The 21,283-nt window shown below is 37.4% G+C and overlaps 1 protein-coding gene across 1 annotated transcript in view; it reads left to right on the top strand.

Annotated features, from left to right (window-relative positions):
* abcc2 (ATP-binding cassette, sub-family C (CFTR/MRP), member 2) overlaps window positions 1-21,283 on the top strand; it is a 174,450-nt gene that overhangs the window by 29,149 nt on the left and 124,018 nt on the right. Inside the window, exons 4-7 of the mRNA XM_028795700.2 lie at window positions 2,459-2,599; window positions 8,456-8,578; window positions 10,306-10,361; window positions 10,498-10,717. Of these exons, the coding sequence (XP_028651533.1) occupies window positions 2,459-2,599; window positions 8,456-8,578; window positions 10,306-10,361; window positions 10,498-10,717 (540 nt within the window). The remainder of the gene's footprint in view (window positions 1-2,458; window positions 2,600-8,455; window positions 8,579-10,305; window positions 10,362-10,497; window positions 10,718-21,283) is intronic.

Raw genomic sequence — 21,283 nt, 5'->3', positions numbered from 1 at the left:
GCCCGACTTGCCTTCTGGGTATCGCGGCCATCTTGCCACGGTACGAGGCAGGTATCCGAATCAGCGGTTGTTTTCCGAAGGCAGGCCTCTGCAAAATAGGAACAAACTATCCCTTGCCCATCGGGCGTTGCCCCGGCACATACCTCCGGATTCTCCCGCTGTGTCCCCGACTCATTCAGGGCTGTTGACGTAGCCGATTGCTAGCAGCCTACTTGCAATTGCGCCCTTCGGACTTGCTCAGCCTTTATCGGCTGTCGGTCCCCCTCAGACCCAGTTAGGTAAGTCCAGTACAGCTCGGCGTCGGTCGCGGTCTTCACCCAGCTGGTGTTGGCCTTCTTCTTGCCAGACCTTTTCCCCATTGCAGCTGACTGCGTGTCACGGCTCACAATAGCAGCGCTCTTGGTCGCGGGTGGAGTTTTCACCTCCGCGGTTACTTGAGGGACCTTCTTAGGGTTCTCTGCCACAACAAATTTAATTTGTAATGCAGATCCTCTGCCTCCAGACGGCCAGAGTATCCTGCCGACTACGCCACTGTAACAGATGAGGCTTGTGTCCACTTCTCGAACCCTCAGGTACCACTCTTCAGACCAGGTGAAAATATAACAACTTTTTATTTTGTTATTATAATGTGCACAAAGCACCCTCCTCCACACACTCATTAACACAATTCTCTCTCTATAATAACTCTCCTCCTCGCCCAGACACGTCGCCACCCTACCTCCCAGCTCAGCTCAGTGTTCTGGGCTTCCCAGAGTCCTTTTATAGCCCCTGACCCGGAAGTGGCTCCAAGCCAAACCCACAAGTCCGTTTTCCTTCCGGGTCAGGGCAAACAGTCCTTTTCTTCATCCCGGGAGCACGTTGCTTCTTCCAGTCACGTGACTGAGATGCACTCCCGGGTTATAGAGCATAAAAGAGTCCATGAGGCCCTTCGCAGAGACTCCTGGCGGCCCCCAAGGTATCCAGCAGGGCTGTGTATAAAAACTACAGAGTCCATGAGGCCCTGCTGGAACTCGGGGCACCAATATGCTGTCCGGAGGGCTCCTCCTAGCGGCCTGGGGGTGAGGGCCGGACTGGAAAGCCGGCAATCCTCCACAGTATATATATATATATATATATATATATATATATATATATATATATATATATATATATATAAATATCTATCTATCTATATATTTATATATATGCACACACACACACATATTCACTCACTGAGAAAATTCTTAGGATCACTATACTAATACTGGGTAGGAACTCCCTTTGCTGTCAAAACAGCCCCAGTTCTTCATGGCATTGATTCCACAAGATTTTTGAAGCATTCCTGTGAGATTCCACTCAATGTTGACTTGATTGCATCACACATTTTTTTAGATATTTCAGCTGCACACTCATGCTGTGAATTGCCTGCCCTACCACAACACATAGGTGTTCTACAGGATTCAGATAATGTCATGTTCATAAAACCACTTTGAGACATGGTGCATTATACTGCTGGAAGTAACCATTAGTAGATGGGTAAATTGTGGCCATGAAGAGACACAAATGGTCAGCTACAATACTCAAATAGGCAGTGGCATTCAATCAATGATTGATTGTTACTGATGGGCAGAAAGAGTGCCAAGAAAAATTTCTCCTCAGCATTACACCACCAGCATCAGCCTGGACTGGACACTTAAGGCAGTGAGCCTCTGTCATCTGTGTGCCTCAGCATAAAAATCAAGGTTCATCAGACCAGGCTGTTCCATTTTGGTGAGCCTGTGTCCAATGCAGCCTCTGCTTTCTGTTCTTGGCCGACAGGAGTGGGACCCAGTGTGGTCTTCTGCTGTTGTTGCCCACCTGCTTTAAGGTTCAATGTGATATCAACAAGATATTTCCGTCCGCAGAGCTGCCAATTTCTGGTAGTACTTTGTTTTTCGCACCATTTTGAGCAAACACTACAGACTATTGTTCATGAAAATCCCAGGAGATCAGCAGTTACAGAAATATTCAAACCAGCCTCTCTGGCAGCAACAATTATGCCATGATTGAAATCACTAAGATCACATTTATTTTTTTCCCCCTGTTCTGGTGTTTGATGGGAATATGAACTGAAGCCTTTGACCTGTATCAGAATGAGTTTATGTATTGCATTGCTGCCACACGATTGACTGATTAGCCAATTGCATGGAAAAGAAAGGTGTATACTGTAGACACTCCTAATAATTTGTTCATTGAGTGTGTATGTACAGTATATATGGAAATACATATTATATATGATTGTGAACGTATGTGTTGCCCTTTATAGTTTTTGTGTGTCTCTTTTGCTAGCATTGTGTTATTGTCACTGTTCTAAAGGAGCGTGGCAAAAAAGAATTTCACTGCTATTTTTCCATATGACATTAAACTTCAACTCAATGTAATGCAGTGGCATCCTTAACATTCTTAGCTAATAAATTCTTTACTTTCGTTCTTTTTCAAGGTCTTAGTGATTCTTTGTCAAGAGAGTGTGCGCCAGTGTGACAAGACAGGGGAGTCAGCACTTCTTTTCATCTTCTGGCTTCTCTCAATTTTGTGTGGGCTCTTTCCTTTCCAAACATTACTGAGAATGGCACTCAATCAGGTATGCAACCTTAATGTCCCACTGAAAAAAAAATCAACAGCACAGTGATCAAATGAATATTTCAAATTCTCAAACGGTTTGAATGGTGGCATAGGGGTTAGTTCTTCTGCCTTACAGTTACAAAATTATGGACTTGAATTTGGCCTGATTATGGACTCTGAGTATGAATGGTTCTGTTGTTTTCCCTTCAGCACCCCGATGGCACGCAGGTTAGGTAAACTGGAGAATCTAAACTGGCCACATATGAAGAAGTACAGGAGGCTGAGTGAACTGGTACCCCATCCAAAGCTCTTGGGATAGTCTCTCACTAGTATCTCCCCTATGACTCTACATTGGACTGAATGGGATCAGAAAGTGAATGAAAGAGTAGATGAATTAAAACCTCAGACAAGGATGCCCCTTGTCACCACTACTTTTTTCAATCGCTATTGAGCCACTGGCAGTTCACTATCGAAATGCTTATTAGATAAAGGGGATTATCAGAGAAGGACTTGAACTTTAAATTTCTCTATATGCAGATGATATGGTACTGTATATATCAGACCCACAAAATACTGTGCCTGCAGTCCTAACAGCACTAACAGAATTTCAAAAGATCTCTGATCTCAGAATTAATTTGAATAAAAGTGTGCTCTTCACAGTGAATTCTCAACCATACAATATTAGATTGTACACCTTCCCTTTTATCATTTCAGATCAGTTTAAATACCTAGGGGTAAACATCACAAGTAAACATAAAGCTCTTTATCAACAAAATTTTGCCGTCTGTATGGAAAAAATTAAGCAAGACTTGCATAGATGGTCAACCCTCCACCTCACTCTAGCTGGAAGAATTAACATTGTTAAGATGAATATCCTCCTTAAGCTTCTCTTTTTATTTCAAAATATTCCAATATACACCAATAAATAATTTTTTAAGCAGTTAGATTCACCCATAATCTAATTTATTTGGAATTTAAAACATCCACATATCCAAAGAGCGACTCTACAAGGCCCAAAGGCAGAAGGTGGCATGGCTCTACCTAACTTTCAATTTTATTACTGGGCAGCAAACATACAAACTATAAAAGCCTGGACATGGACACAAATACTGTAGATGAACATACACAGACTTGGTCCACTATAGAAATAAAATCCTGCAGTACTTTTTTATATTCCTTGCTCTGTGTCCCAATAAATGCAAGGTATCGCCAATATACTAATAACCCAATTGTGCTTCACTCACTCAGAATATGGAACCAATGTAGAAAGCATTTTAAGATAGAGAAGTGTTTATCTGTGGCACCTCTGCACGAGAACCACCTTTTTCCACTCTCACAAACATATGTAGTTTTTAATATCTGCAAAACATTTGGGATTAAATTACTTAGAGATCTGTACATAGACAACGTCTTTGCATCCTATCAACAATTACATTCCAAATTTAACTTTCCAGCAACACATTTCTTTCACTACCTTCAAAGTGGAAACTTTGTGAAAAAGAACCTGCCCAATTTTCCTCATCTCCTACCTCCCACTATGCTGGAAAAACTATTGATCAGTTTTAAGGACTCAGAAAGCATTTCTCTGACATATAAAACCATTTTACAGTCCCTCCCTTTCAAAGATCCAAGAGGACAATGGGAAAAGGATCTCTCAATCAACATATCAGCAAAGGAGTGGAAAGTAGCAAAGCAGAGAATTCACTCAAGCTCTATATGGATTAAGCATACAATTATTCAACTCAAAATTATATATCGAGCACATCTGTCTCGTTTAAAATTGTCCAAAATGTTTCCAGGGCAAGATCCAACCTGCGAACGCTGCAATCAAGTCCCTGCCTCACTGGGTCACATGTTTTGGACCTGCACCAAATTAACATCATTCTGGACCAAAATTTTTAAGTGCCTTTCAGACAACCTTGGTGTCACAATCCCTCTTAATCCATTAACACCTGTGTTTGGTGTTCTTCCAGATGGGTTTAAAGTGGAGAAGGACAAACAAACTGTGATCTCCTTTACTACACTATTGGCACGTAGACTTACCTTGTTCAACTGGAAGAATCCTAACTCTCCTCTTTTATGTCAGTGGGTAACTGATGTTATATATTATTTGAAATTGGAAAAAATCTAATTCTCACTTAGAGGATCTGTGCAGAACTTTTTCATAACCTGGCAGGATCTAATCAGTAACATTTTAGATTAAGCTCTTAAAGCACTGAGGAAGTGGATTCTCTTCCCATTTCTTTTTCCTCTCCATTTATCTTTATCTGCTTATTAAACTCATCAATTTACTTATTTTTACTAGCTTTAAGTTTTACTCTGTTGGCCATGCTCTCTTTCTCAGGGGTGGGGGTTGATTTGTTTTCAGTCCTATCTTTGTAAAATTTGATCAATTTGTATGGAATTATTACAATAAAATCAATAAAATTAAAAGAAAAAAAACCTCTGAGGTAGCTTCAGTTCTGATACTGAGAGGACTGACACTTTGGAAACCTTTTTTTTTATTTTTTTATATTTCTTATGAATAAAAATGGAAGATTTTTTTTTGTTGTTGAATTTATTAAAAGCAAGTAACATTCTACACAAATTTAAATTCAATTCAACCCCCACCCAAGAGAAAGAGAGGAAGCCCAACAGCCAGAGTTAAAATTTAACTGTAGAAAAGAGGGAAGAGAATCCTTTTACACACTATAACAGCTAATTTTAAAATGTTATTGATTAGATCCTGCCAAGTTTTTAAAAAGTTTTGAACAGATCCTCTAAGTGAGAATTTGATTTTTTCCAATTTGAAATGGTATGTAACATCAGTTACCCACTGACTTAAAAGAGGTGAGCAACTTGAGTGAGATAAGTCTACATGCCAATAGTGAAGTAAGGGTAATTATAATTTGTTTGTCCTTCTCCACTTTAAGCCCATCTGGGAGTACATCAAACACAGTTATTAATGGGTTTGGAGGGATTGTGACACCAAGGCTCTCTGAAACGTATTTAAAGATTTTGGTCCAGGATATTTGGTACACACCCAAAACAGGTGGCCCGATGAGACTGGAGCTCAATTGCAATGTTCACAGGTTGAATGTTGCCCTGAAAATATTTTGGACAATTTTAAACGAGATAAATGTGCATGCTTTACACATATGGAGCTCGAGTGAATTTTGGCATGGCTGCCTTCCACTCCTTCCTGAAATGTTGAGTAAGAGATCCTTTTCCCACTGTACTCTGGAATCTTTGAAAGGAAGGTACTTTAAAATGTTTTTACATATTACAGAAATGTGTCCTCAAGACTGATCAATATTTCTTCCAGAATAGAAATGATTGGGAGGTGAGGAAAATTGGGCAGATTTCGTTTAGCAAAGTTTCTAATTTGGAGATATTGGAAAAATTGTGTTAATAGGAGGTGAAATTTGGAGTGTAATTGTTCATTGGATGCAAAGACGTTATCTATGTACAAATCTCTAAATGATTTAATCCCATATGTTTTCCAAACATTAAAAACGGTGTAACTTTGAGAGGGTGGAAAAAGGTGGTTATCATTTAGAGGTGCCACAAATAAAATCTGTCTTGAAGTGCTTCCTACATTGGTTCCATATTCTGAGTGAATGAAGGAGAGTTGCGTTGTTAGTATATTAACGATAACTTGTATTTACTGAGGTACAAAGCAAGGAATATAAAGAAGTGCTGCATGATTTTATTTCTATTGTGGACCAACCTGTGTGTGTTCATCTATTTGTGTCAATGTCCAGTTTTTGTTAGCTTGTATATTTGCTGCCCAGTAATAAAATTGAAAGTTAGGTAGAGCCATGCCATCTTCTGCTTTAGGTCATTGTAGGGTCACCCTTTGGATGTGTGGATATGTTGAATTCCAAATAAATTGGGCTATAATTGAATCTAATTTCTTAAACAAATGATTTATTAATGTATATGGGGATGCTTTGAAATAGAAAAAGATGCTAAGAAGTATATTCATCTTGGCAGTGTTGATTCTTGGTTTTCGATTTATTTTTTGTGGGAGAGATATGAAATAATCTGTTCTCTTAAAAAATGCCTTCAGAGTATTCCTGCAGAGACCTCTGAGGATGCATTTGTCTCTAAAAAATTAATTTGCTTAGATATAAATTCTGTACAGTTCTCGTTAGCTAATAAAAGTGGGTTAAGATGCCAGCTGTGAGATGAGTATGTGGGGCATAATGATTTGTGCCCCATGATCAAAGGGGCATGGTCAGAGAAAACAATAGCATTGAACTTGCAAGATTTGATTGAGAGCAAAAAAAATATCTATAAAGCTAAAAGAATTTATAAATGTAGCGTCCTTGACCTGTATTCTGTTCTAAGACAGACAGGATTGAGAATTTGATAAAATTGAACTCCTCAAAGATAAAATGAGGAAGATGTTGTGTCCACCTTTCAGCACTATGACACTCCTCTAACCCCTGAAAATACTTCCAGTTCCCATTTTACAAATGCAAATTGAATACTCAAATTATTTTGATGAGCTACAGCATGTACAGTGCTGTATTGTAGACTTTTGGAGTGTAGAGGTGCAAAATAATTTGCTGTTGTGCTTCAAGGTTTTTAATCCTATAATGAGAATATGGGGAGATGAAAAATATACTGAAAAATCAAATGGAAGTTGAACATTCATTTGGTGCGATATGGAGAGAAAATGCAGAGTAGATATAGAAGAGAGATGGGTCTTGAAGATGAATGGAAAAGGCCTGAAAGCAGGGTTGATGCATGGGGTGAGGAGCTTTGGTAAGGTACACTTTTAACATTATGAAATAAAAACATTTGAGTTAATTATAAACCTTGAGAACTGCATAAACATCAAGTTTCTATTTATTTATTTCCTTTAAAAACTGTGCGAAAAAATGTTTATATTAGAAGCTTCATATTTCACATAATGCAGATCATGCAGCATTGCCTTACTGTGAGCTTTGGAAAATTAAAAACGCAGCTTGCATAAATTCAAAGTAAAATGTTATTGCATGGTGTCTGTCTTCCTGATATTCACATTTTGTATTGTGTGTACAGTATATGGATTATGTCATTTTGTAAAGTTTTTTTTAATTTCTGGAATATTATTAAAGTGTCAGTGACGTGTACACTGTCTGTTAAATATCTCTTAGGTTTAAAACGAGTTTAGCTAAAAAAAGCAAAATAAACTTTGAAAATGCCACAGTAGAGAAGTATGCAGGATGAATTAAACACCCTAGTTCTAAAAAACTGAATAAAAATATTTTTGACAGATCGAAATAAAGCATTAAAGCACTAACACTTTTTTATTGGTTTCAATGCCTAGTTTGTGTTTTATTGTTTTAAAATCTATTTTTTTCAATTCCTCAAAATGTAATATATAATATTAAGTGATCATGACATACCGATTAAGTATATTGGGGGGTTAACTTATACTTGACCTAATGTGAAATTATTTTAAAAGCTTGCTCTACCTGAGAATAGAAAAAGGTAAAGGTAATGCAAAAAAAAAGCCCACCTGAGAAGATGAAGGACAACATTTAAATGACAATAGTCATTCAGTGTCTTGTCTGTGCAGGAAGTGAGTTTGGTAGTGGGATTAAGGCAAAAGCCTGACAGAATAGCAATAGACAGAGAAGTGTAGTTGTCATCATGAGAAATGAAATGTTTCAAAGTGAGCTTAAAGAGATCGGGGGTCATGATAAAAGCCCTGGCATAGTTCTTGAACCAGCCCCTGAATGGGGCATCATAAACAGCCAGCAGTAAAGATGGTGTTGTGTTACAGACGTTCATGCTAATCGCTTCTGCTGCAGAAGAAACTGAAGAGTCGGATGTAGTTCTGGCTTCTGGTGAATGTTACTTCTTGCTGAACATTTTATCATTTTTGTCTTTAACTTTTTAGGGTGATATTCCTGACCTCCCTCGTTTTTGCCTTTTTTACATCTCTTATGGCCTCCAGTTCATCTTGTTGATATTGTCTTCATTTGCGGATGTTACTGCTGAGAAAAGAGAGGCATCAAAAAAGGTAACCATATTCTCTTAAGGACTACACAGTCCAGGGTCAGGATCTCAAAGTTATAAATGTGGTTACAGGAAAAACAAATAGTAATAAAAGACATTAGTGTTAGACAACATAAGTGAAATAAAAGAATGTAAATAGGAGAAAAAAAACATATACACATGCAAAAAACCAATGGGTTCTTGTTTTTCAAAAGGCCCCCTGCTGCATATAATAACACAAGCTCAGGTTTTCTTGATCTGTCAGTATCCTGCTATAGCCTATTATCCATCCATCCATTATCCAACCCACTATATCCTAACTACAGGGTCACAGGGGTCTGCTGGAGCCAATCCCAGCCAACACAGGGCGCAAGGCAGGAAACAAACCCGGGCAGGGTGCCAGCCCACCACAGTAGCCTATTATGCATTAAAGATTTCTGCAAAAATTTTTCAAATCATAAAGAATCAAAATAATATGCAAACGACCCTTCCCAGAATGAAATGGTGTCTTGTCAAGCAATAGATCTAAATAGACAACCCAGTAATGTGCCATTACAGAAACAATATTTTTAAGATTGCAGTTACAGATGTCCACAGGTAAGTAGGAAGGAGATAATCACTATTTCCTTAGCCATCCACAACCATAATGGCCATTTCCTTCCTTCTGACACACACAAATTGGCCAAGATGGAAGCATCCTGGGTACTCCCAAGCCACTTTGCCATAATATCTGTAAAAGTCTTTGTTGATTGCCAAATCACATGCATGTTCAAAGCAGTGACCCTTCACAGCAAGTGTTACTAGGCTTGATCAAGATGAGTGTGTGAATGGATATCAACCACAACCCAAATGATTTTACTTAAATGCCATATAAGTGTTGGGTTTGTGAGGCGGTGATCGAAGACACAGGCAGAGAATTTAACGGTTATTCTTGTTAACTGTACTGTCTCTCTCAAAACATACTAAGTGCAACACAGAAAATGTCTATCACCGTAAAGCCAGCTACAGAAGCCTTAGAATTATTTTATCAATGTATTCCACGCCAAAAGAACCAGAAAGTTCCTCTACACATTTTTCAATATCCCCCATATTACTTTCATATTAACTGATGTTCTCGTTATGTTTCCACTTAATCTGTAGCTCAACATCTTGCATTACACTACATTTCTTTAGTTTTCATTTTTCATTACTTTTCTTTTCCCTAACACTTTTCTATTTTTATGCACTTTGAGACATGCTTAGGTCAGATGTAAGCAAAATATCCACATTTTATTTCAAAAGTGGAAAACATTATTGCTAGTACCTCAGATTCTGTTCAGTAATAGCTTTTTTAATGTTTGTATGCACTATTTGACATGCCTGTGTCCAATGTAACCACATTTAAAAGGGAAATAATGAATAAACATTTCTTGATTTTCAATAGATTAAATTGTGTTGGTTTAAAATTTGTTATTACCTGCTGCTTACTGGCTGCTGAAAATGTCTGGCCCAGATAAATTTCTTGGTTTGAAAATCTGGCCCAACTAAATTTGTAATTAAATAGCTCTGCTCTAAACCCTGCAGCATGATTCAACTTAATGCCTTGTATGTAATAACATACCCAAGAGTGTTGCCAAAACTTTGTAAAGTTTACTTAGCAACCCAAAAAATAATGTTTTACAAAAATGTATATACTAGCTAACCAGAATAGTATGTACTATGGTACTTAGGCATTTATTTGAATATAGCCTTCATATGTTTTATATTTTTCAGAACCCAGAAATGGTTGCATCTTATCTAAGTAGAATCACATTCAACTGGTTTAATAGGTAAGAATGAACATTTTTCCAAATGTTGTACACACAGAGGATTTCAGTCCACAATACACACATCTGCCTGGACTGGTCTCAGTGTCTCTTTTATGAGGACTGTAAAAGATAAAACGCCTCCTTTTGTGTTGAGCAGCATGGTGATTAAGGGATACAGACGGCCCCTCCAAATGGATGACTTGTGGGACTTGAATGACTATGATAAGACGCAGGAAGTGTCATCCAAATTTGAGAAAATCATGAACCATCAGCTAAGAAAAGCCCGGGAAAAACACAGCAGACAGAAGAAAAATAAGCTTCAGAGTGATGGCTCATTAACGAATGGGCGGACTGTCAGTCAGAATGTGCTAGTCATGGTAAGGAATGCAAAACCTTGAATTTGTCATGAATGTTGTGGGTTTTCTAATAGAGATCGTTAAGCTGGTTGTGTCATAGCACACTTACTTTAAATCACTTAATAGGGGTCAATAAGGAATCCTGCCAACTAAATTTTGAGATGTATGATCTTGAAAAAACGTTAATTTAGAGCCTTACAAATATCTTAGCAGAAACGTAAAATTTTAAGAAGAGCTAGTGTAGCTAACAAAATGCATCTGAAAATGTAAATAATTTTCATGGCTAGCAGTAAATGAAATTGTAGAACAATTTGATTTTAGGTGCATACTTGTTAGGTTACAGCCAGTGTTTGTTCCCAGGTTTAAGTTTATGTTGTTGTTTTATTATTACCATATATACTCGCGTTTAAGTTCTCGGATAAGTCGGGGCTTGATTTTACTGCATAATTTCCAGTATTTTATAATGTTGGTCATATAAGTCAAATGCGGAAAACTCATGCTATTGGTCCAAGAGATTATGATATCCTAACGCCCACCTGAGAGAGCACACTGCCTTTTTTTTCTATGTGTTGTGCCTACGTGACCACACAGTAATACCTGAACTATACCGAAGCGACTGTTTTGTCTTTTTTGTATCTCACACCCTCATACACCTTTATCGTAAGAGCATCCCTGATCTACGATGGAGTAATCGATCAGAAGAATATATGAAGCTGGTTTTAAATTAAAAGTCATTGAAGTGGTGAAAGGAATTAGTCTGTGAAACTGGTCTAAAATTGTGACTGAGAAACTGGTGTGAAATTGGAGGAAGCAAGAAGATGAAGAAAAACGAAGGGTCGCATTTTTGAACGGGTGTATAAGTCGGGGTCTGATTTTATGATTGATTTTTCGGGTTTCAAGACCTGACTTATACGTGAGTATATATGGTATGTTTGCGATTTTTAATTATTTTTCTTGAGTTTGTTTTTATGTAATTTTTGTTAATTTTGTTACATATATTTATTATTTAATATTTAGTATTTAGGTATTATGTATTTGTTATTTGAATATGTTCCTTCTGTTCTGTGAATGGAACCCTAAGAGGTAGGACCACCATGACGTTTCTACTGTGAGATCGCCCTCAGCTTTCATAAGGGGATTGAGGAGATGGTCCCAGTAGAGTGTCACTAGAGTTTGTGGAGTAATGATCTTTCTGAAAATATTGGATCTTCTGATTTAATGAAGTTTTGCTACTGTTTATTGGATTTTACTATTGGATTGTTGATTTGAAATTGGTTGCCCTTGATTCAATTTTTAGACAAAGCCTTTTTGCCCTCAGGTTGCCTTCTGCATTTTTGTTCTCTTTTTTTGATTTTTTTTTTTTTGTGTATAAATTATTTTAGGAAAATTTAATCATTTATATGGATATATTGCTTAGGTGTTGTCCTAAAAGCCAGGGGTCTGTAGTTTCCCTTTCCGTTAAAGGACATTTTTTGCGCAATTGGGACATGTAAAAGTAGTTAACTTTTAAAAGTCAGTGTCATATTTTGGGCCTGTGTAGGCCTGACGTCCTTCTTCTTCAGCTTGGGGTTTGGCTGCCTGGAGTGAGTAAACTTGCACTACATATGTAATATTGCACAACCTGAGCATAAAGTGCACAACACTTTATGAACCATTTGCACTATTTGCACTATATATGTACATGTATATTGTACTTATGCTTTCATATTGTGTGTTTTTCATTGTTTTTATCGTATTATTATTATTATTATTGCTATTTTATTATTTTATAGGAAAATAAGTTTATTGAGATTTGCATATTGAATCTCATTTTACCATACAATAACAATAAAGGAATTCAATTCAATTCAATACAAGAGAGTGCATATTTACGGATGATAACCACTGGCTTCTGAATTGATTTAGATTTCCAAAAGCCATCTTCTTGGAGATCTTGATATTATTTTTAAGATGAAGTGCATTAAAGTATATATATTACATTATACAAATAAATTGTTAACTTCATTTAAATAGTGTATACTGTTAGTAATTACAGTAAATGTGTGGGCACAGTGGCGCATTAGCGATGAGCTGATGCCCCATTTAGGGATTGTTCCTACCTTGCGCTGTATGCTTGCTGGGACTGGCGCGACCCGGGGATGGACAGTGTGGTGGTTGGCTAGGGATTGTGCCCAGTCGCCATGCCTGGATGGACCAGGAGAGGGACTGTGCCTTCCCAGGACCACAAGAGGGCAGTCGCCCCGCCTGGTATGGGGGCCACGGGGTTTAAGCATAGACGCTCAACCCTATTATGACCTGTCGCCACCGCCAGGAGGCACCCGGACGATTGTGTGGCCTCGGATATCAGCACTACTGCCACACTCGGAGGCGCTGGGGGAAGGAATACCGGGGACACCCGGAGGGCTTCCGGGTGCTCAGGCGGCACTTCCACCACACCAGGAAGTGCCGCAGGAAGTCAATCAGGGAGCACCTGGAGCACGTCCAGGTGGACATGAAAGGGGCTGCCTCCCTCCAGTCATTGGCTGAAGTCAGGAGGAAGAAGACAGAGCTCGGTGGAGAGGAGTGGAGGTGGTGCAGGACCGTTGGAGGGCCCTTGAAGAGGGTGTGTGGTGCAGGGGCATCGTGTGCTGTGTGGACATTGTGTAAATAAATGTGTGCTTTTTGTAGACATTCAGGTGTCTGTCTGTCTGTTTCCGGGGCTGGCTTCCACAACAGATGGATGGAATAATTAAACATGTACTATGAAGACATTTAAATGTTCCTTAAAAGTTTTGAAAAATTGGCGTTCTAAGCTTACAGATGGCTTGATATTTATTACTGAACTTATTGTGTGGCAATTGGTTACTTGGAGAAAGAAAAGGAAGGACAGGAATTGGAGGTTAGTACATTTGAAAGAGACAGTACTGCTGCAATAAATTATTTCATCAAGGGTCACGCACGTCCAAGCAAACATCTTGAGGGAGCCAGGAACCATCTTTGGACAGGAAGCCAGATCATCACTACTGCTGTCGCACCATGCCCCCTTGTTTAATACATGCTTTAATGAATTTCAAATGAACATGATATCAAGTATACATCTTAGTATTTAAATTGTTCAGAGAGCTGTAATATCATGAATGTAATGTATTCTGTGTCCTGTCGGCATTAGTGAAATCCCATTTAAGAAGCACATAGTGATTCACACACCTAGAGCACATAGAAGAACCCATACTATACAAAGCGTTTAATGTACTACTTTAGTTACGATGGGATCTGAGAAAAGATTAAATTTACGATGTTCTACTTTAATGACAAAATAAACTACAAAATTGAAGTAGACATTTTGACCTTTTTTTCACTGTGTCCCTATTTTTTCTCCTTTTTCTGTACCCTTATACGCTTTCGTATGACACTCAGGGAATGGGCAACGACCTGCCTTTTTACGGCGACTTTGATATCTGACCAAATTCTTTTTTATTTCAGGCACTGTGTGACTTTCTCAACTTGAACTTTCTCTTCCTTTTTTTGTTTATACCATTGCTTAAGCCAACAAATAGTACGTATTTCCTTGCCTCAACTTTGCATTCACTGAAATTTTTTTTCACGTGCTTTTTCCATTGTCTTTTAACCGAACACTGAATATGCAAAATTCTGTGAGGAGTCAGGGTGGGGCGGCAGTCACGTGCACAAGCGTTACTTTTCATGTTGACTGTGATTTATGTAGTGGAAGTGCACTAAGTGCAATACACAGCTCTCCCTTTTCATAGACCAAATAGATAGTAATTGCCTTGGTGTGTAGCCTATTAAGTATATGCATTAGGGGTGATTACCAACATTGAAGACAGCAGTATTGAGAAGACATGTCAGTTAATTGTGATATAATTAGCTCTAGATCATCAGGATGTGACAATAAAGTGCATCATGAAATAAGATTTTCTGTTCACTTAATTGTCCTGCTGACTGGTGTTGTTACAATGCCAACACATAATAAATTCTACGTAGGACTTACAGATTGTCAAAACATTCCATAACTTTAAGCCAGTTTCCATGCCAAGTTTGGGTTTTATAAATTCCCACTTTTATACATGAGGTTCCAGGTCAGCTTTTTATTTATTTTGAGGCCAAAAAAAAAGAAGAAGTAGGCCAAAATACAAAAGCTTTTTATGAAATGACACCAAAACTCCAAGATATAAAAAACACTGTTTATCAAACAATACGTTGAAGCCAAATTATATATAAATAGGGCAAGAGAGACTAAAGGCCAAAATTTACAATCAAACAATCCCAAAATCCCAAACTAACCTTTACCAATTTAAATTAAAATTTTAGATTGATTGGTTTCCACCATTTTATGACATGGATGCTTGAGACATCCTCTCCTCCAATGTTAGTGCTACTTTTTTAAGTAATTTAATTTTTTTATTAGATTGCATCTCTGTTTAGTGCCATGCAAGCACCCTCACAAATCATATCGTATAACATCCTTATAATTGTTAATAAATCATTTTTATAAAGCTTCAGTCTGTTATGAGCTTATTTATAAAACAGGCAAAAATTCAGCATTACAAAGATCGAAATCGAAAGGTGACATGGGGAAACTGAACTTTCAGCTATAATATACAGTGTTGTGAAATTTAAAACAAAGGAAAGAAGACGCCAGTTTGAAAACATGCCTGACTGGTTGGATGATGAAACAAAATTCTGAAAGTTCTTTCTATATGCTTTTGTGTGTGTTCTGGTCTTTAATAATTACTGCCGTAATCAGATTATGCTTTACTTGCTCAAATTATGTAACCTTTTATGTAACCAATGCATAAAAACTTTTAATAAAAAGACATTGCTGTCTGCTGCTTCATTTTAGGATAACTTTCCATTCAAACCCTCCTGCCATTATGCAGTATTTAAATTCTGGAAGTGGCTAGCTATCTCTACCCTTGGAGACCTTTATATTGATAATATGTTTGTACCTTTTAATCAGCTGTGTTGTAAATTTAAATTGTCTTTGTCACACTTACTTTTCTATTTACACGTTAGAAATTTTGAAAAAAAAAAAACAAAAAAAGAATTTGTCTGACTTCTCTAATTCTCCACCTCAGCTCACACTCAAAAATATTTTAACTAATAGTGAGTAGAATATTGGCAGCATTTCCAGACTTGGTCAATTATTGTCATTGTGCTGACTGCTAGACCACCTTTAGCAATGCCAGTAAAGAGATTTCTCTACCTGTATTTGAAGCAGTGGAATTCCTTAATTTATAACATTCATTCTTTAGCAAATTGTGAAGAGCACACTGTAATCAGCAGAAAATCATTCAACAGGCGTGTCTATTGTTTAAACTATCTAAAATATATCAGGTATTTAACCCCAAGTGTGAACAATGCCAGGTAGGTCCCGTCTCACCCGAGCACATGTTTTGGGATTGTCTAAAATTAAAAACCTTTTGTGAAAAGATTTTTTTCTTATCTATCAGATAGTGTAGGATTTATAACCATTGCAGATCCTCTTAAAGCAGTGTCTGTGGCTATTCCAGAAGGTTTTAAGCTATCTGGTGATAATCTGACAATTATTTCCGACTCTACATATTTGTGTTTTGGCTAATTCTCTTCACTTAGAAGAATCCTAAAATACCTGCCATAATTTGATGGGTAAATGGTGCCTTATTTTATCTAAAACTCTTACAAAATCCAAATTTGTTTGCATTGAATTATGCAGAGCTTCTTTAGAATTTGGCAAGAATTCATTATTCGTATTCTAAAATAAGACTGCTGAGCTATCGCCAGCTTCCCTGTTGGCCTATTTTTATTATTAACTAGCTTTCTGTTTTGGGTCAGTTTGTTTTTTTTTGGTGTGGTTTATAACTATATCTTAATAGTTTCTGACAAATATGGGATTCTTTGTATTTCTGATTGAACAGACTTTTGAATTACTTAATATTGTTTTACTGAAATGTATGTTTGATTATTACATTATAACATGTTTTTTGTATTGTATATATTTAGAACAAATAAAACATTAAAAAAGCATAAAGGTGGAGAGCGAAAGGGAGGGACAGAGAGATATACGATAAAGAGAATTAACTCAGTGCCCCTGAGGTCTGCCTTGGCCTCACAAGTCTCTAAAATGGGGCTCAGCTGATAGCACCCCTGCAGAACTGGGAGGCATCACCCCCTGGGCTCAACCTAAGGGAAAAACAAGAAGGGAAACAACACAGAGCAATTACAAAATCTATAAAAGAAAGGTACAAATTGAAAACTGAAAAGGGAAAATGTTGAAAGAAAAAAATATAAAATATTTCATTAAAAAAGAAAATTTACAAAAAATAAGAAGATAAAATGAAAAAATGGAAAGGTGAGGAAATATAATATGACAAATATAACCATATATTTTATTACCTTAGACTAAAAAAATAAAAATTTGAAAATAATTGTCAAAAATAATAAAGTACAGAAACAAGTCTTCTCCGACTCCACATTTTTCCCTTATTGGTTTTTGTACTTTTGCATTTATGCTTAATGGTGTCTCCCTGCCCTGTTTTCCGATTTTGTTTAATAATTAAGTGGGAAAATCCTCAAGTTAACCCATTTGCCAAAGTAGCAAAGTTTTTGATTTTTGAAAATGTGCCTTCCCCATTTCTAAAGGATTCTTGTGACAACAAAAATAAACTGGGAATTTTATCACAGATTCTTGGTACTATTTTCTCAAGGTAAGGATACATTTCTTGTTTATTTGTCTGCTCACAGCCAGCTATTTTATGCTTATTATCCTACTGTTGCCTCTGCAATTCCATATCTTCAACTGTTATGTTCTGCTGTGGTTTGTAATAACAGACAGATGTGTGCTCACATCCTATGATTATTTTTTTCAAAACAGCACCTACTTTTCACCCATTACATTCTGCGTTGTTATTTCACACGGCTTCTGCAGCAAGATTCACATCAAGTGTCGGTGCAGTGAAATGAGCACATATGAGTCTCAGAGTACTTTGTACAAATTACAATACATCTGAACTGATCTGATTACACTGCAATGTGTTTCTGTGAAGATTTGTAGTACTGTACTAGGTGAAAGAGCCAAGCTATCTGTACATTGTACCTTCTGTGGTGTATCGGGGCAGGATAAAAAAAAAATACTGCACAACCTTGAGGAAAGAAATTGAATGACCAATAACTAATTATTAAATTTTTTAGGACAGGATGAGTCGCTGTTGCTGAGGATACGGTGATAAAAGAACTGAGGACAATGTTTTTGAGTGAGTAAACTCACTGACAGCCACTGATGCAAAATAAAACCATTAATACGCTGGGAGAACATGCAGGACTCCATGCAGACCCTAACACTGTTAAGCAGGAATGATCATTCTGCCTATGCTAAAACATTGGCACTAAACTTCAACCTGAATAAACTAAATTTATATCTATAAAGTTTGTTCAGTTAATATCCCTTGATTGCATGCTACACGGGTGCTCAATATTCCTACTCACTAGTCCTCCGAAGCACACAAATATGCTCTAGCATACAACAACAACATTTATTTATATAGCACATTTTAATACAACAGTGTAGCTCAAAGTGCTTTACAAGATGACAAAGAAAAAGTTACAAGAAAAGAAAAACAATTAAGGAAATGATATTAAAGATTAAGTAACAATAAAACAAGGTAAGGTCAAATTGCCAGGACCACAGAACAAACAAAACAAAACAAAACAAAAACTCCAGTTAGTTTGGAGAAAAAACAAAATCTGCAGGGGTTCAAAGGCCAAAAGACCACCCAGCCCTCACTGGGCATTCTACCTGAAATAAACGTTCCTACATCAGTCCTCTTTGTTTTTAGGCTTCATATGATAGTTATTGATGAAGTTGTTCTTGTGGACATATGAGACACCCACCTTTATTTCATCATATCAGGGGGCTGCATGGTGCCTTGATCAGGAGGTGGTGATGCAGAACACCACCACAGAAGAACTGGAATAGACAGCAGAGAATAATAGAGATTAGTACAGATTGCCAATATAGTCTATTAGGATTACAGACGTCAGCTGGCAATATTTTTGTAAAATAGTTTGCCATGGAGGAAGATGAGTAGTGAACTGAAGCAAAAAGCTGGTCATCTTTTTAAAATGGCTGAATCTCACATCAATGTTTTGCTTTTTGGTTTTTTATGTCTTCTTCAAAAGACATGGATATGCTGTTATGTAAGCATGTGGTGGGCCGTGTCATTAAGTTACTGTTACTTTTGTGTTTGACAATTTATAGCTTGAGAGAGACCTTGTAAACAGTTAAGACTGCACTTATATGTAGAAACGGGTTTGGTGTGTTGAGATCCACTCCATTGTCAGTAGCTCCATAGCGGCATGAGGGCCTGCTTCGGCAAAGATTCACCATAGGGGGTATGACACTTGGTGACTTGCAGGTTTTGGAAGAAAACTAACACATCTTTGGCATCCCAGTGGCAGCCTGACATCATGGAGATGGAAGTAAGTAATGGTTGCCATCATTGAGTTCAGGAAGCCACTAACATGTGGCAAAGAGAACTCACACACGTCAGTGTACATGCATATGCCAGTTTGAATGAATTAGTTTTAGAGTTTTTCTACCACAATGAAACATTCCAACTGGAGAAGTCCAGAGAATGTCTGCAGAGACTGACTGAGAAAATGCCAAAGCAGATACAACACCCAGCCAGACACTAGGGATCTTGGCCTTCTGATCTGCGGATCATTTTGTAGCAGTAGAAAGAGGAGAAAGTGCTTTTCTGAAAAGATCACCAAATTAAAAGAGTTGTAGAGGTGGTTGTTGGAGGAGAAGTGGTGAGCTGATTGTTCGGTTGATCTTTTGTGGAACATCTTCCTGGATTTCAATGATTATTATTACAGGAAAATAACCATATATTTTTGTTCTGCTTTTTTACTACTGCGTAGCTTCTGAAAGTGCAGTTGTGCATTTTGCGGATATTCATTAATTTTTCATTTTTCTTTTTGTCTGTGTCATTGCTATTTGACTGTGTTTGAAAGAATTGCATAGCATTGGCTTTTGATATTTATTTTTGGCTTTTAATGCAATAGAGAACAGTTATTTATTTTTATTTTATTTTATTGATGTTATTGTAATCTTTCCATACAAATAGATCAATTTTTACAAAACATAGGATTGAAAACAAATCAACCCCCACCCCTAAGAAAGGGAGCATGGGCAGCAGAATAAAAATAAGTCTGCATGCCAATAGTGTAGTGAAGGCGATCATAGTTTGTTTATCCTTCTCTACAGCTGTTAATGGATTAGGAGGGATTGTGACCCCAAGGCTGTCTGAAAGGTACTTAAATATTTTGGTCCAGAATGATGTTAATTTGGTGCAGTCCCAAAACATGTCACCCAGTGAGGCTGGAGCTTGATTGCAGCGTTCGCAGGTTGGATCTTGTCCTGGAAACATTTTGGACAATTTTAAGCGAGACAGATGTGCTCGATATATAATTTTTAGGTGAATAATTGTATGCTTTGCACATATGGTGCTTGAGTGAATTCTCTGCATTGCTCCCTTCCACTCCGTTACTGATATGTTGAGTGAGAGATTCTTTTCCCATTGTCCTCTTAGATCTTTGAAAGGGAGGGACTGTAAAATGATTTTATATATTGTAGAAATGCTGTCTAAGTCCTTGAAACTGATCAATATTTTTTCCAGCATAGAGGAAGGCGTGAGATGAGGAAAATCAGGAAGGTTCTGTTTAAGAAAATTTCTAATTTGAAGATAGCGAAAGGAATGTGTTGCTGGAAAGTTAAATTTGGAATGTGATTGTTCATAGGAACACAAAGATGTTGTCTATATATGATATGATTCAGTTGGATGTTACATAAGTACAATGAATAGGTTTTATTGCTAGTTCTTCTAATACTGAAACATAACAACATAGTGCAGCAGACATGGATTTAAAATACAGAGCTGTGGCAATAAACAATAGTAACAGATACACAAAAGTATGACATAAAAAAATAAACATATCAGGATTAAACATATAACGTACCAGACTGGGGAAGTAAACACCAGACAACATACATTAAGTATAACCAAGTTGCAGAATGGTCAGGAACCGGGAATCGGTTTAAGTACAGGCACTGAAAAATTACAATAGCTGATTATTTATGTCATCCCTTTTGTCATATGTACTCTCTCAATGCAATTTAAAGTGTAATACAGTTTTTACCAAATGTTTAAACACATTTCCAGAAACTGTGGCTCAGTTTCTCAAAACTCTAAACAAAAACTGAAAAGAGTTACCTACTTTGTAAAAACTCCATAAATCTCTTGCAGAATGAAACACGGCACTCCAAACCAGGTTCTCGCTTCTCAAACTGATTTCTTCCACCTGTAAAATAAGTCAGCCTCGGACACGTAGAAAGGTTTGGGGCAGCCACCCACAAGTTATACCTGACTGCAACGGTTTTAAATAAGCACTTAAGTGTGCAGGTCGAGTTCTCAAGTTGAACTGATTCAGTGAGTTTAAAATGGCGTCTTTATAGACCAGGTCCTGGAAATGATGTCATCTTGGATGCTGGGACTGGAAGTGATGTTTCATGATGGCGCCGGAACCAGAAGTGACATCTTTCGTGGTGCC

The sequence above is a fragment of the Erpetoichthys calabaricus genome, chromosome 2, assembly GCF_900747795.2.
Source record: "Erpetoichthys calabaricus chromosome 2, fErpCal1.3, whole genome shotgun sequence".
Classification (NCBI taxonomy): Eukaryota; Metazoa; Chordata; class Cladistia; order Polypteriformes; family Polypteridae; genus Erpetoichthys; species Erpetoichthys calabaricus.
This window is presented reverse-complemented; position numbering and strand designations above follow the sequence as displayed.